The sequence below is a fragment of the Lacerta agilis genome, chromosome 10 (genome assembly GCF_009819535.1).
Source record: "Lacerta agilis isolate rLacAgi1 chromosome 10, rLacAgi1.pri, whole genome shotgun sequence".
NCBI classification, from domain to species: Eukaryota; Metazoa; Chordata; class Lepidosauria; order Squamata; family Lacertidae; genus Lacerta; species Lacerta agilis.
Window position 1 is genome coordinate 17,104,003 of NC_046321.1, and position 15,296 is coordinate 17,119,298.

A 15,296-nucleotide genomic window follows, 5' to 3' on the forward strand; every position below is an offset into this window, starting at 1 on the left:
ATAGCAGGGGACAAATGATGCTGCCTGATAACACTTCAAGTGTTTATCTTGCAGCGGAAGAAATTCTGTAAGAAAAGACCCACGACTGAAGCAGCATTTGTACAACCTGACTTTGAGTCGCATTTATTTGGAAACAAATTCTTTGGGGTTCCCGATCTTCTTCCTGCCCTGCAACACAACAGAGCAGATTTTGAGATGGTGCAGGGCACGCACATGCGGGAAGTGTGTGGAGTTCCGCTGTGTGGCTAAAAGGTGTTCTGCCTGCGCAACTATTTAGCTGAATACTGCCCACAAGTGCGGATGTAACCAAGGGCTTCTCTTCATACAAACCGTCACCCACCCTTTACAGAGTAATTCCTAAGGGACATAGGGAGGTTTCTTCCCTCCTTATAATAACCACTGACACACATAGTACGAGATCTACTTGAGCTGGTTTCTGGAGATGCCTGAATATTGCATCGTTCTTAGAACAGATGAAAACATTCCTGCAAGCTGCAAGAGCAACGCAAGAGTTAGCAAATGACTCTAGCTCAATCTGTGCATAAACTGACATCGAGAAAAACAGGAAGCCAATTCTAAACCCATGTAAAAAAATAAAAAACCCATATAAAAAAATAAAAATAAAGTAAGAGAGTTTCCTTCCAAACCTCACTTTAGGTTTAATGGGTTCCTTAAGTCCTGGAGTATAAAGTTACATCCTAGAGCCACAGTAAGCTCCACGTGGTGTCACAAAATAAAGATACGAGAAAGCTGTTGTAACAATGGCCTTTATCTATATGCCACTGGTGTTGGCTGGTATGTCTTTTATCAGCAGGCTCTGAGCTCATTTTCCAGACCATAGATCTTTGACTTTAAATTTTTCAATTCCCCTTGAATTTTTTTAGTTCTCCTATTCCCCTGGCGAACTTCCTGCAGAATTGCAAGGTCTTGCTCTGGCCCCACATTCACTGTCGCCTAGAGAGGGAAACAAAATCAGATGGATATATAAAGGTTAAGTCAACTTGATCATTCTTTTTTCAAATGGTGCACTGGCACCCTAAATGAAGATGATAACGGACAGGATCAAACGCCTGTATAGTCCCACGTAAGCATCTTCCACCTTAGTCTAGCACTCTGTGTCCTCAAAGGAAGAAGAGTCCTTTAAAAAAAATAGTAGCAACACTGAGTAGGAGAACCTTTTTTCCAGCTTCAGCTAGTATGGCAGCTACGCTTCCCGAAAAAAAGCTGGATCTCACCGTGGTAATTTCTGTTCTTGTTATCTCCAGGTTAGACTATTGCAGGTTTAAGTCAACTCGGCCCTCCAGATGTTTTGAGACTACAATTCCCATCATCCCTGACCACTGGTCCTGCTAGCTAGGGATCATGAGAGTTGTAGGCCAAAAACATCAGGAGGGCTGAGTCTGAGGAAGCCTGCTCTAGATTGTGGTTGGCTATCCTGCTGTCCCTTCCAGCAATTCGTCATTTTCAAAAAAGTTATACGGTTTAAAAAATGCTTTCACGGGTCTCCCTGTTGGGTTGCCAAAAGGTTTGTGGCCACCCAAGCCTTCCCCTCATCCCATTTTTCTATCTGTTTTTAAAAACTGGATGGTTCACAACATAAAAATAAAAAATGAGAACACAAAATGCATAATAGAACAAAAGCAAACCAATAACCCCTGTCCCACAAACACATTAAAAGGCCAGCTAAAACTATAGCAAAAGGGATACCACATCAATTTTGAACACCTCCATTCACAACTAGCAGGATTCCTAGTTGTGGGCTAGTGTATGTTTATTTTTCTTCCTTGTAACAGAATTGAATATCGCACCAGAAGAATTCTCTGTCTGAACATTCAAAATTAATTCTACCTAGGACTCAGCTACACAGCTGCAAATAAAACATTTAAAGTTTGTTGTAAATTGCATTATACAAATGTGACTCTGGATGGCGATGGTGAGCTATGGCAGATTCAATATATTTTTTCAAAACATTTTTTTAAAAAAAGGATTTTCACGGTGTTTTTTATATGCGTCTAGGTTCCACCCTAGTGGATCTCAGTCCTGTCCTTCTCCTGGTCATAACAACACTTACCTTGAAAAGTAGTCGCTCTACCTCCTTCAGACTTTGCCGAAGTTGTTTGATGTCTGTCTTAAAGCCTTCCACCTCCATGCCACGCCGTTTCACCAAGGCCTCATAGCGCTGGGTCATCAGCTGCAGGCGCTTCCCCATCTTTTCTGACCGTTCCTTTTGAAAGCAAACAGACGATTACAGATCCCATGAATAACTCTTGCATTAAGAGGATGGAGACTGTCACAGCATGCCAAAGTGGTTGCTAAGCTTGACAGCAGCAGGGAAAGGCATTACCTTGAAGATCTCTCGTCCTACATCTCCTTCCTCTCGAATCTTAGCCAACTGCTCTTCCAGGGAAACGCACTGCTCTCGGAACATGTTTGATAGCCGCTGTTCCTGTGTTAATCGCTCCTGTAGCCTCTGTGATTGAGATATATATATATATGTATAAACCTTGGCTTATGAAATGCTGTAAAGCAGAGAGAGGCCTTATGAAGAACTGCTTCCTTCCTAAACAGCACTATGAAGGCAATTAGATCACCCCGAATAATTAGTGGCTTCTATTATGACAAAGAAGGGCATTAGCAGGACCACCCTGTGCTTAAAGTTAAGCTGGTTTGAGACACTATTAGTACTTTAGCTCACATGTTCTAGTTGCAACACTTTAGGATTCAACAAGTCAACTTTGCACGGGCAGCAAATGAACAATGGGCACCAAACTGAACTTTGTTTGGTGTTAAAACAAAATAAAAAATTCCTTCCAGTAGCACCTTAGAGACCAACTAAGTTTGTTCTTGGTATGAGCTTTCAGTGCATGCACACTTCTTGTTCGGTGTTGTGTGTATGTTGCCTGGACAATGAACACAGATAACTATTTGTGTGTCTGAGGACTATTCTTAACCCCCTTTCCCCCTCCACTGCACACTAAAGCAGACCCACTTTTTTCAGTCTTTCCACAACAGCGACAAGTGATATGCTATAAATGAATGAATGAATTATAGAACTACTAATGATAATGAAGGAAAGAGGCACTCTCAACATGTCAGGAATTATTATTATTATTGTATATTTATTTATACTCTGCCTTTTTCCCTGATGGGGAGGCAGCTTACAGATAAAAATAAGAACTGCTAACAAGATAATTTTTAAAAAATTGATAGAATTAAAACTAGATATATAAAAATATACCAATAATTAAAATGAAAACAGCACAGGACCAGCCCTTTCATTAAAAGGAATCAGTTCCCAAAAGCTTTTTGGAACAAGAAAGTCTTCACCTGCTGGTGGAAAGACAGCAAGGAGAGAGCCAGTCTAGCTTCTTTAGGGAGGGAGTTCCAAAAAAAGGAGCAGCCACCAAGAAGGCCCTTTCCTGCGTCCCTACCAAGCATATCTGTGGGAGTGGCATGATCAAGAGAAGGGCCTCCCCTGAAGATCTCAAAACCTGGGCAAGTTTGTATGAGGAAATATGTTGTTTCAGCCAGCCAGGACCCAAGATAGGCAGAGCTTTACAGGTCATAACCAGCACTTTGAACTGTGCCTGGAAACAGACCCAGTCACCAGTGGAGCTGCTGTTAACAAGGGAGACGTATGTCCCCTATAACCAGCCCCAATCAACAACCTGGTTGCAGATCTTATACAAACTTTTACATCACCAAGTGAACAGCCCCACTAGATCAGAACAACGGCTAATCTAATCCACCTTTCTGTTCTCTTAGTGGCCAACCAGATGCCTTTGGGAAGTTCACAATCAGGCCTTGAGCACAATATCACTCCTATGGTAAGGAAAAAAGCTACTCTTGATACAGAGGGATTAAAAAAAAGAAGACATGACTGGCAGGACAGCATAGGGCTACATCTCAATGTGCCACGGCACCAGGGGATGTTGACATTTGATGGTATTATATGTTTGAGCCCTCAGAAAGCGAAGTTAGGTCATAGCAGTCCCTGTTACCTTAATCTCTGCACAGTATCGTTTACGGCATTCATGCTCTGCCCGTGAAACGTGATTGGCACCTCTGTCTTGCATTTTCCTCCTGCCAGAAGCAACTCTGCCAATAGAATACTGGCACGGGCTGCTGTCCCACCGCTCTGGGCTGCTTTCCCACCGCTCTGGGCTGCTTTCCCACTGCTCCGGGCTGCTGTCCCACCGCCCCGGGCTGACGCCTTGCTGGCCACTGTCCTGCCTTCTCCTGATGTCTCCTGAACCTTGGCCACTGTCTCGCCGGCCGCTGTCTTGGCTTCTATTGATGTCCTCCGAAACTCGGCCGCTGTCCTGTCTTCTCTTGATGTCCTCCCGACCTCGGCTGCTGTCCCGCTGGATCCTGCTCCACTTGGGTGCTCTTTTGCTTTTGTCAAGCTTCCTCAGCAGCATGTCCTTCTCTGCCATCCAGGACTTCTCATTTGCCCGTGCGTCAAACTTCATCTGGAGAAAATCTCTGGTGCTCTCGTGCAGCAAGTTCTGAACTTTGTGGTAACTGGAGAGAGGAATGGCAATGAACCGGTCATCAGTTTCTTCCCCTGCTCTTCCATTATCCCAGTTACAAATCGGGGTGGGAATCAATGGATTGACAGTGCAATTCACTTTGTCAACGGGCAGCTGCCCCTGGCTTTGGACCCACATGGAACCACTGTGAGGGACCTCAACATAATGAGGCTGTCTTATATTGGAATCTTTGATCCATGCCTTATATTGGAGTCATTTCTTCATCTAGTTCATAAATAAAATGATTTGTATTCAGACTGAAAGCAAAGACACATTCTTCTTGCACTTACTTCTTAGTAAGCTCCTTGATCTTCTCCTGGTCCCTCTGATGCTGGACCAGAGTCTCTTCTATACGGATTCGTCTGTCCTCCAGCAATGCTTCAGTTTGTTCCTTGGACAGCTTGGCCTGTTCCTCTAGTTGAGCTTGAAGAGCTTCAACCTAAACAAGTACAGAAAAGGGGGTAGAATATTCTGTTATGTTTTCCTCTGGCAGAACAGCTAACGTTGTTCTATAAACAAAGAATAACTAGGAGCTGTAATGTAAAGAAGTGCAACTTCCACCTTCTTAGACACCCGTCCAGAGCAGCTAGAGGCTAGAGAATAGCAGAAAATGGCTTCATAGCCTGCTTATGAACTTTCTCATCATTTCTTTCTTTGTCACAATGGAAGACTTGATGCTGAACTAGATGGACCTTAGAAAGATCTAGAATGGATATTATTTTTTGTTCCTGTTGTGAGACTATTATGGAAGTCATTTGGTAAAAAAAAATGCATTTGCAAAGTAATCCCGGTCAGGTTCTTGCAACTGCATTCTTAAAAGACCAAAAAGAAAGAAAGAGTAGCATTTGATGTTGGATTAGGTTTTTGTTCTTGCTTTTTAACAGGCAACTTTAAGCCACCTTATTCAGCTATAAAAGTAACCCTGAAACTCTAGATTTTGCACAATAAAAAGCTTCATACCTACCTAAACTGTCAATCTTGGAATATAAAAGCAATACTGAAAACCAATTGGAAAGCTAAGAGATATGATAGATTGGGGCAGTCAAGCACTAACTACAATGAAAGAGAAATAAGGCAGCTAAGTACCCAAATCAATCAACTCTGTTTTTAAGTTCCTTTACTAATTCAATGATCATGCTATTCACTGACCATGATTATTGCAATTGTCGAATGACAAGCCAGTGATTTGGAGCCATTCTACCCATTTCTCTTCCTTTTCCTCAAATGCACTTGATTCATCACCATATGAATGAGTTGCTAATAGACCAGCTACACTGGTTTACAAGTATGGGGGTGGGGGTATTGTTACAATCAGCCACCCTAAGTAAAGATTTAAATTTTTTGAAGTCCAATGCAAAACAGACAACTTTTCTCTGAATAGTCTGGCCTCTCTCTTTTTACTGTTGGCTCTGAGCATTTAAAGCAAAAATCAAAGTTTAATTGAGTGTGATGAAATCGTAAGCAAAGAGAAAGAATAGGGTCTCAAATAATTTTTGTTGTTGTTTAGTCATGTCTGACTCTTCGCGACCCCACGGACCAGAGCATGCAAGGCACTCCTGTCTTCCACTGCCTCCTGCAGTTTGGTCAGACTCATGTGGGTAGCTTTGAGAACACTGTCCAACCATGTCATCCTCTGTCGTCCCCTTCTCCTTGTGCCCTCAATCTTTCCCAACATCAGGGTCTTTTCCAGGGAGTCTTTTCTTCTCATGAGGTGGCCAAAGTATTGGCGCCTCAGCTTCAGGATCTGTCCTTCCAGTGAGCACTCAGGGCTTATTTCCTTCAGAATGGATAGGTTTGATCTTCTTGCAGTCCATGGGACTCTCAAGAGCCTCCTCCAGCAACATAATTCAAAAGCATCAATCAAATAAATTTACAGTATTGTTTCAAGATGCCCGAGAGTACATACCTGAAAACAAACACCCAGGAATGCCTTACCGACTGACAACAGGAACAAAAACACCAACACAGGAAGCAGTCTTTTGCATTTAACTTACTGGAAGGTGATGGGGTTAATATTCTAGAATGGCTTTAAGTATGTTTTAATAATTTGTTTTGAATTGTGCTGTTTTAACAGTCTGAAGTTCGTTGCCCTAGGCTCCTACAGGAGGGTTGGGATACAAATTTAATGAATAAAATTAAGCAATGATATACTTCTTGTCGGCTAGCGTTCTAAGATAAGTTAACGGAAAAAAGTAAATGGAAGGAATGTTTCCTCTCCTCTCTTCCCGGTGGTGCTGTTGGGACAGGACTTTGGAGCAAAGCTCTGGGAGGACCACTTCGCAAAATGAACAGGAAGGGCTTCAAGCCCACCTGAGTTGGCTTACTACTTTCTTTTGCATAAGTACACTAGAGTTCTCCTGCCAACCTAGCAGTTTGAAAGCACGCAGTGCAAGTAGATAAATAGGTACCGCTCTGGCGGGAAGGTAAATGGTGTTTCCATGCACTGCTCTGGCTTCGCCAGAAGCGGCTTAGTCATGCTGGCCACATGACCCGGAAAAACTGTTTGTGGAAGCGGACAAACACCCGCTCCCTCGGCCTGTAGAGCGAGATGAGCGCCGCAACCCCAGAGTCGTTCGCGACTGGACTTAACTGTCAGGGGTACCTTTACCTTTATCCTAGAGTTGGGGGAGGGTCACAGGGTCAAAGGAAATGTTCAGAGCTGTTCTTCCTCTCACCTCCCAAAGGTGTCTCTGTTTCCCTGAGGATGGCCCATCATACAGGGGATTATCACTGTCCTAAATACTTGCTCCCCTGATTTCAATGGAGGGCAATGTGCATAAAATCACGCCCATCATTGGCAAAGTTGAATTTTCACGGAGAAAGAACTATTTGGTTTTAGAGATCTAAAAGCAATGAAAATCGACTCAGGCTGCACAAAGCCACTTACCTGTAATAAGAGTGTTTGCTCATCTTTATTGTATCTATCCTCATTTTCTGGTTTTTCTCCCTTTTCTGTGGCACAGAGTTTTATACCTAAGAGCAGAAATAAAAGTTGAATTGGTAAAGAAAAGCTATGTCACGCCTTTATTTAGATGTCTCCCCCCCCCCCACATGCCCACAATATCCTCTCTCTTCAGATGTCTTCTTTGATGGAGACAATTTTTAGCTTCTCAGTTACCTGCTTTTGAAGTATGCTTGCCACTTCGATCATGTGAATCCCTGCCCTTGATTAGCCTTTGAGGTATAGTGGCCTGCAAGGACAAAAAGAGTTTATTTTCTGCTCTGCTTTTGAGATAGGCTTCAGTAGCAATACAATGCAAAAAGCCTTAGAGGGAAAGCAATTTTAAAGTAAAATAGGCACATGACTGAATCCCAGAATGCAACATGAACTCGTGGCTCGGTTCTCCCTGCAGCTTCGTTACTCTAGCAGCCCAGTTCCTAGAAGGGAACTTCTACCCATGTTGTATGTACAGGTCTCATCTAGTTCTGCCACCCAACAGCACCAAATGGGTGGTGTGTCACTGCTGGGGTTGGGCTTCAGAATTAGGAGTCAGCTAGCCACCTATTACCAGGACTGTGTTCTGGGTCCTAAGAGTTGCTCCCTTAGCACTGCAATGTACAGGACTGGGTCTGTATGCACCCATCTGTAGTGCTCCATAAAGTCACTAGCGAAGCACAGAACGGCAGCTGAAACAATTACAACCTTGTCTTGTGCTTGCCAACCTCGAAGTGAACACTGTCAGAGCTTCCTGAATGCATTCAGATGTACAGAATTCAGAGAGGCAGAGAATTACCGTAGGTAGAGGGGGATGATATCCATCTGGCCGCAGAAAAGACTTCTGCTTACAGAACGGAAGTTTTCCCTTTCTCTCCCTCTGCTCCACAGATGTGCTCTGGAGGGTTGCGGGATGGAAAGGAGAAGGGGTTTTTTGCTCAGACACACACAGAACATTGACTAGGGTTGAGGAGGCCTAAGCCACACCTACTTCCTACAATGTTGAGTGCATTTCCGGCTTTTGGAAGACAGGTGGAGCTACAACCCATTGTGCTGTCTGACATTATAATCCCCACACTAGTACCAGTAGCATGTCCTTGTTAGGCCTGAGCATTCCTAAAACCTTTTGAGGAAGTAACGAAGCAAATGTGCTCAGAATCAGGAAACTGGACACCAAGCCCCTTGTTACAAGTGTCTTTCTCATCTGTGTATACTTGCTGGTGAAATCAAAAACAAGCAAACCTCCGGAACAAACAATGGTAGACAGCTGGTTGAAATCATTTGCATAGACAGTTTTAAGTAGCTGTATTTGCAGAGACAAGAGTTGCTTTCTAAAGACTACCCACTGGAATTTGTAACTGTGTAAGGCACTGGATTTAGTGATATGGGGTAAAATCCATTAATAATAATAATAATAATAATAATAATAATAATAATACCCCACCCAACTGACTGGAGTTTTGAGGTACCATTGTAACAGCAACAATATTAACTACAGTCATAACCTGGCTTGGATCCTGAGTTGCCCATTTTAGGAGGAACTTCAGTGCAGTTGGGGTTCCTACTGACAGGCTTTCAGCCCCTAGTACCAATTTCTAAACCTTTTCTGCAGCAGATTTTCACAGTGCACATGGGGATGTGGGGGAAACTGTCAAAAATGACCTCCCCTCCCCCAGTGGGAGTACCCCATGGGCAAAATGCACCTTAAAGGAATTAATGATCCTAATCCCTATTTATCAATCTCAATTTTTAAGATACCTGAAGTGGGTATAGGCAGAATAACTACAGCAATCATCATGTTATCTCAGCTTTCGCAAAGCAGAAGATTAAGGAATGAATGGCAGCATATAAACAATTTCAAAAAAAGGAAAGACCGCAGATCTGTTGAGCTAGATATCTGACAAAGTGGGCTCTGACCAATGGAAACTTTTACAGTATCACAATATATTTATTAGGCTTTGCTCAATGGGTTACTTTGTGAAGGCTATTCCACAGCTACAGATTTTAGAAGTATGATAGTTCTGTTAGCCTACTTTTAATTAGGGATTCAGCCAGCTGAACTCAGCAGGGCTTACTTCTGAGAAGACATTCACAGGATTGTGTAGCATAGTGTATATAATTATTTCCACTCCAGAAATTTACTCTAGCTATTTCACTATATATTGCTGCAATTCTTTACTGTTTTGCTGTCACGGTTTACTATTGTTACTTCACATGTCACATCATGCTGAACTTTATCGTCTTAATATGCTTTGTGAACCACCAAAGGCAATGCCTTTAATGTAATTTATATCTCACAGAGACAACATAGAACAGCTTAGAAAGAACCTGAAATAAAAATGTCTAGCAGGTTAACAGAGGTGCTCTTACCTTGTGAGGTGGTTCCTTGCAGAAATAGGTAACTTCGCCACTGTCTGTTCCCAGTAAAGCCAAAAGATGCTGGATCTTCTTTCTATCCTCCAGCTCTCTGAAATCAGTTTAAAGGACAGTGACTTATTTCTGTTCCCAAAGGCACTAGTTGGTGCACCTCTAAGGCCAACTAGTGGAAGCCCAGCAAACATCTAAGAAGCGGGAATAGATAGCTCGCCTGTCTGCATACACTGGAGAAATTTTCTTTCCCATAGAATTTGGCCGCTGAACAAGATCTTATGTAAAGACAGTGTGTAGTGAAAGGCCCCCAATTTTCCCTATCCTATTTCTTTCTCTCTTCCAACTAATTTTGCATCTATTCCACAAAGAATTGATGGAACATATAGTAGCTCCATCCTACTCAAAATGAGGACTCAAATTGGCAATTGCTCTGCATATCCTAACACAGCAGTTCAGCAAAAAGGAAAGAAATAGTCTCTGAGGCCCTTCCAGTCTGGTGTAACAGGCCAATGGCCCATCTAGTCAAGCACGCTGTTGTCACCATGGTCAACCAGCTGCCTGTGAAAAGCCTGCAAGCAGAGCCTGAGCACTGTCGCCACCTAGTGCCACATTTGTATACTGCACTTTACGACTTACCGGTGAAATGTTTTATTTGCAGCTGTATAGCTGAGTTCAGGGTGAAAAACTCTTTTCCATCCACTTTCTCCATGCTATGCTTAATTTTATAAACTTCTAACACGTCACCTCTTATTTGCCTTTTCTCTAAACTAAAAAGTGCCAAAAGCTGCAACATTTCCTCGGGTGGGAGTTGCTCCACCTCTTTATCGTTTTGGTTGCCCTTTTCTGAGCCTCTAGGACAACAGCAGAGGGGATTGGACAGTAGCACATCTAGTTTAGGATAGGTAGCATGCACCACATTCTTCCCTGTAGATCAATTCATGCGGGAGAGGACAGCAGGTATCTCAATCCCTGTAACTTTAAAAAGAAATGGCACAAACATGCCGCTCCTCTCTGTTCTGCAGGCTGTTTTTTCCACTCTTCCCACCTAGACAACAAACCTGATTTTGAGCCGATCATTCTCAGCATAAAGGCGCAAGACGTGCTCCCTCTCCTGAAAGAGGAAAACCTGCATGTCACTCAGAGCCTTCTGCAGCTCTGCGATTTCTTCTTCTCGCTGACGCATTTCCCATTGTAATTTGTGCTGCGGGGGGGGGGGGGAAACGGAAGCATTTGTTATTGATCACCTAGCCGTTACAGTAAAGGTAGAGCAGAGACAGGGTTTCTCATTGCTCATTGGGAACCAAATACTATACTGATAATATAACCTTTGCTCCAAATCCCCGGATTACTGCTCGCAACTATTTCATATACCTATTAAATAGTATGAAAGACCAGAACGGAACACTGTGGAACCCAGCGGCACAATTGCTATGAGGCCACATAAGTTCCCCAATGCTAGTCCTGGTAGTGACCCTGGAAGTAGGAGTGGGACCACTGCGACAAGGCACCATTGTGCCCCAACCCAGAATTACTCCAGGATGATATGATGGTCCACTATTGAAAACTAACATTCTGGGATTCTCCAACACCAACTCCGCCAGTTCAGTCACAGAAGCTGATGGGCAGCGGCACTGGCAGGACACCATTTTGCCTTTCTGACCCTACATTAGGTACAACCCCTTACATCCCATCTATATTTGATTGATACTAGTTTTCAATAAAATAAGCTACTGGTTTAATAGCTGCCATATTAGAATTCATTTTGTTTAGGATGAGGCCAAGGGTTTGACACTCAAACCCAGGTTTATAGTTTTAAAACTGAGCAGCGCAAAGACTTCACTGCTCAATACTTAAGTTAAAGGGTCCTTCCCAGAGCTATAGATGACTCTGGCAGCTGCTGCCAGTCCCCACACCATTCACATTTACTCCTCTTTGTATTTTCAAAATGGACCAACACTCCTCACTTGGAATTTCCCAGAAAATCCAAGATGGCAAATACTCTCTTTGCAAACCAAGTAACAAAGCATATCAGCAAACACTAAATCCTAATTCAAAATACTAAAACTGGCTTTGCCAACCACCGGATAAAGTGATCCATTCACCCATCTTTTGCTTTTCCCATACCTGCTCATCATGTGATGCTTTATATTTCTCCAGCCTTTGGACCAGTTCCTCATGCTCTTCATCAAATTCTGCAATCTTCTTTCGGTAGTATTCCAGCAGTTGCCGGGAAGGGCGGAGAAAGGCCAGACGTTCGTTGATTGAAGGAAGAGGAGTACAATCATTCTGGTGAGGTGATGGGAAACTGGGACATTTGGGGGAGCCGTGGCCGGTAGCTGACCTGAACACCACGATTGAATATAACAAGAACAATTCTATTACAAAGTCATAAAGACTACCAAACCTCAATTCTTGCAGTTAGCAATAACATAAAAACACAGAACCGTTTCACACAGGTCACAAAATCTAGACCTGAATTTAATCTATTCCACCTCCAGTTTCTCAAAAGCTGTGGCAGGCTCCCTTTGGGGAAAATGGAACACCTGGAAGGGATTCTGAACCTTTCTTTCCTACTAGACAAAAACTGAGTGGTATTATTGCTCCTTGGGAGAGGACCCTCAGTGATCCATCTTTGATTTTTGAGAAACTCAATTCCCCCTAAAGAAGGTACCTTTCCCCTACCTTCTGTGAAACCTTTTTGGACAAAGGCATGACTAAGCACACCCAAACATCCAAAGGTGTCAAAACTGGCATTGTGCCACATCCAAAATTGGCTCCTCTACTTCACCACACTCATGCATCAGCATATACAGGGGTCCCCAAACTAAGGCCTGGGGGCCAGATGCAGCCCAATCACCTTCTAAATCCGGCCCGGGAATCAGCGTGTTTTTACATGAGTAGAATGTGTCCTTTTATTTAAAATGCATCTCTGGGTTATTTGTAGGGCATAGGAATTTGTTCATTTCCCCCCCCCCCCAAAATATAGTCCGGCCCCCCACAAGCTCTGAGGGACAGTGGACCGGTCCCCTGCTGGAAAAGTTTGCTGACCCCTGAGCATATGCATGCAGGAAACACCTGAAAGATACATGGGCATTTCAGGGTATTTGAATTCCCACTGCTCTTGGGAATTTCCTCACCTTGTCCTCCGTACAGATACTTTCCTTTGTGTTGCTCATTTAAGGAAAAAGGGGAAAATTAGCACCAAGACAAAAATTGGTCGTGTGTGGTCTGCACATGTGTACACGAGACTGGTGTGGGCAGCCACACCCACATTAGCCTTGGTTATGCCACAGCTTTTGGCCCACGCAGTCCTTAAAGGGCTGGCCAATAAGGAATGTGGGCTTTGGACCGACAAAGGTTGGACAACTCTGTCTTAGGGGTAGGTAGGTACCAAGCTACAATACAACATTCTACCTCTAAGAGTGGAATGACAGATGGTCTTCAAGAAAAGATATTCATAATATTTGATACAAATGAAGAGGAAACAAAGCAGTCAGTTCCTTGACATACCTTTTGGAGGCAGAGGGTGTTCTTGGAGAGGAAGTCATGCTGCTCACTCCTGTCACCTGCAGTAGTGCCAAATATACCTTTTTTTACTCTTTGGTAACAAAGCATAAAGTCAAAGGTTCAGAGAAAGTGTATTAACGGTTCTCTAGCGGCCCATTTTTATTTCCTCACAAACAGATGCATGTGCTCAAAGAAAGAGAAAACAAAACAAAATAAAAAATTCTTTCCAGTAGCACCTTAGAGACCAACTAAGTTTGTTCTTGGTATGAGCTTTCGTGTCTGAAGAAGTGTGCATGCACACGAAAGCTCATACCAAGAACAAACTTAGTTGGTCTCTAAGGTGCTACTGGAAAGAATTTTTTATTTTATTTTGTTTTGACTATGGCAGACCAACATGGCTACCCACCTGTAGTTCAAAGAAAGTGGTTTGAGAACCAAATTCACGCTAAATCAAGCCATGCTGCAGCCAACAATTTTTCAATCTGATGTGGCAAACTGTGCACTTGTAAAAGGTTTCATACACGATAGTGCACATATAAATGATTTCTTACACAGAATGCTCCAATAAAGTTAGGCCAAGAAATAATCCTACCACACACAGCTAGGAATTTCAACCAAGAGGCCCCTACCTTTCTGCAGGGGCTAATGTCTGCTACCAGCCTACCCACACAGAATTGGGAATTTGCCAGGAATAGAAAGCAGTGGGAAAGGTAGCAGGGATCGTCAAAACAGGAAGGATGTCACGGGACTGGGTAGAGAGAAATAAAGTAATATGACTGTTGGAAAGGTGGCTTAAATTATGGCAAGTTGTTATGAGCAGATGCTAGCAAGGGAGGTACCTAGGGCTGGTGAAACGGTTTTACCACCCCACCCAGCTTTTTATTCCTGAAACAGCTGTGAGGTTGAGTGGTCTCAGAGACAGCGACTGGTCCAGGGTTACTTTCAGCTAAAAAGGGACTTGAACCCAACTCTCCCCAAGCCCAAATTGCTAGGCAACACAACAGCTGGTTGCCTCCAACCCCACACCCCAAAATAATCTGCGAAGGCTGGCTGTAAACCTGTATATTTGCCTGCTTGGGCATATTTTTTGGGACCCACCTTATTTCTGTGGCTGTAAGATCTTTTAAATTGCTTCTGAGTATGGCCTTTTAATGGATGTAACCCGCTGTAATAGTAATAATAGGTGGTGGGGAGCTTTACCCTCCTAGTCATCTGCATTACGACTTTTAAAGATGAAAATCAAACAGGAGCCCCTTCCTCTCTGTCCTAGCAAAGCACCGTGAACCCGCCCCACGGAGCAAGCAGTTTGCATCGTGTCTCTCTCCGCTACTGCCCCACTTCAGCCATCCCGCGCCTCCCCGCCGCTCACCCCAAACACACTAACCGCTCCAACACTCCCGTTCGCGCCGCAGCTAGTGCTCCTTCTCAACCGACGAACCAAAAAGCCAAGTCGAGGGCCCCTCCGCGCCTACAAGTATTCTCCAATCGTAAGAGCTGTAAGAAACGGAGTCTGAGCTTTTCGCCCAATCCTAGCTCTCTTGCCATCCAGCAATACTTTTAAACTCTCGTTTACAAGGGGAAACGAAGCCCAAACGTGGGAAGAAAGGAAAGCGGCGGCGCGTGGAAAGAGTCGGCGATAGGCTTATTCTAGACTCTAGAGGCATGTTAAAAGTTAATCCAAACCCTTCGCCAAAACGAAAGCAAAGAGGGAATTAAAATAAATCAAAGCAAATCGTTTTCTGGTATCTTAAATCCCCACTTAAGTGAGTAATAAATTACCACGTCATTTATTTCCAGAGAAGTCGCCCTGTTAATCAGTTTGCAGCATCAACTAAGAGCAGGCATCCCCAACCTTCGGCCCTCTAGGTGTTTTGGACTACAATTCCCATCATCCCTGATCAAGTCCTGTTAGCTATGGATCATGGGAGTTGTAGGCCAAAACATCTGGAGGG

The 15,296-nt window shown here is 43.6% G+C and overlaps 1 protein-coding gene across 2 annotated transcripts; it reads right to left on the bottom strand.

The window, feature by feature from the left end:
* Nucleotides 1–634: 634 nt before the first annotated feature.
* On the bottom strand, nt 635–14,877 carry CCDC77 (coiled-coil domain containing 77). Of its 2 annotated transcripts, none has more exons than XM_033162696.1 (12): nt 14,443–14,877; nt 13,348–13,403; nt 11,962–12,178; nt 10,896–11,038; nt 9,838–9,934; nt 7,651–7,723; nt 7,420–7,505; nt 4,823–4,971; nt 4,002–4,524; nt 2,345–2,470; nt 2,072–2,224; nt 635–954 (listed from the first exon to the last, which is right to left on the bottom strand). In XM_033162696.1, the coding sequence occupies exons 1-12, from the start codon at nt 14,560–14,562 to the stop codon at nt 808–810; spliced, it is 1,890 nt and encodes a 629-aa protein (XP_033018587.1). In that variant the 5' UTR covers nt 14,563–14,877; the 3' UTR covers nt 635–807. The 2 variants fall into 2 exon arrangements, with proteins under 2 accessions (XP_033018587.1, XP_033018588.1); XM_033162697.1 differs by having other exon boundaries at nt 14,729–14,872.
* Nucleotides 14,878–15,296: the final 419 nt, after the last annotated feature.

Excerpts from the sequence above, each read along its gene's own strand:
- CCDC77 (XM_033162696.1), bottom strand. The coding sequence starts at position 14,562 with ATGCAGATGACTAGGAGGGTAAAGCTCCCCACCACCTATTATTACTAT. Across the intron at positions 2,225-2,344 it reads TAGGACGAGAGATCTTCAAG|GAACGGTCAGAAAAGATGGG; the intron begins GTAATGCCTTTC and ends TGCTTTCAAAAG. Across the intron at positions 955-2,071 it reads TAGAGCGACTACTTTTCAAG|GCGACAGTGAATGTGGGGCC; the intron begins GTAAGTGTTGTT and ends TTCCCTCTCTAG.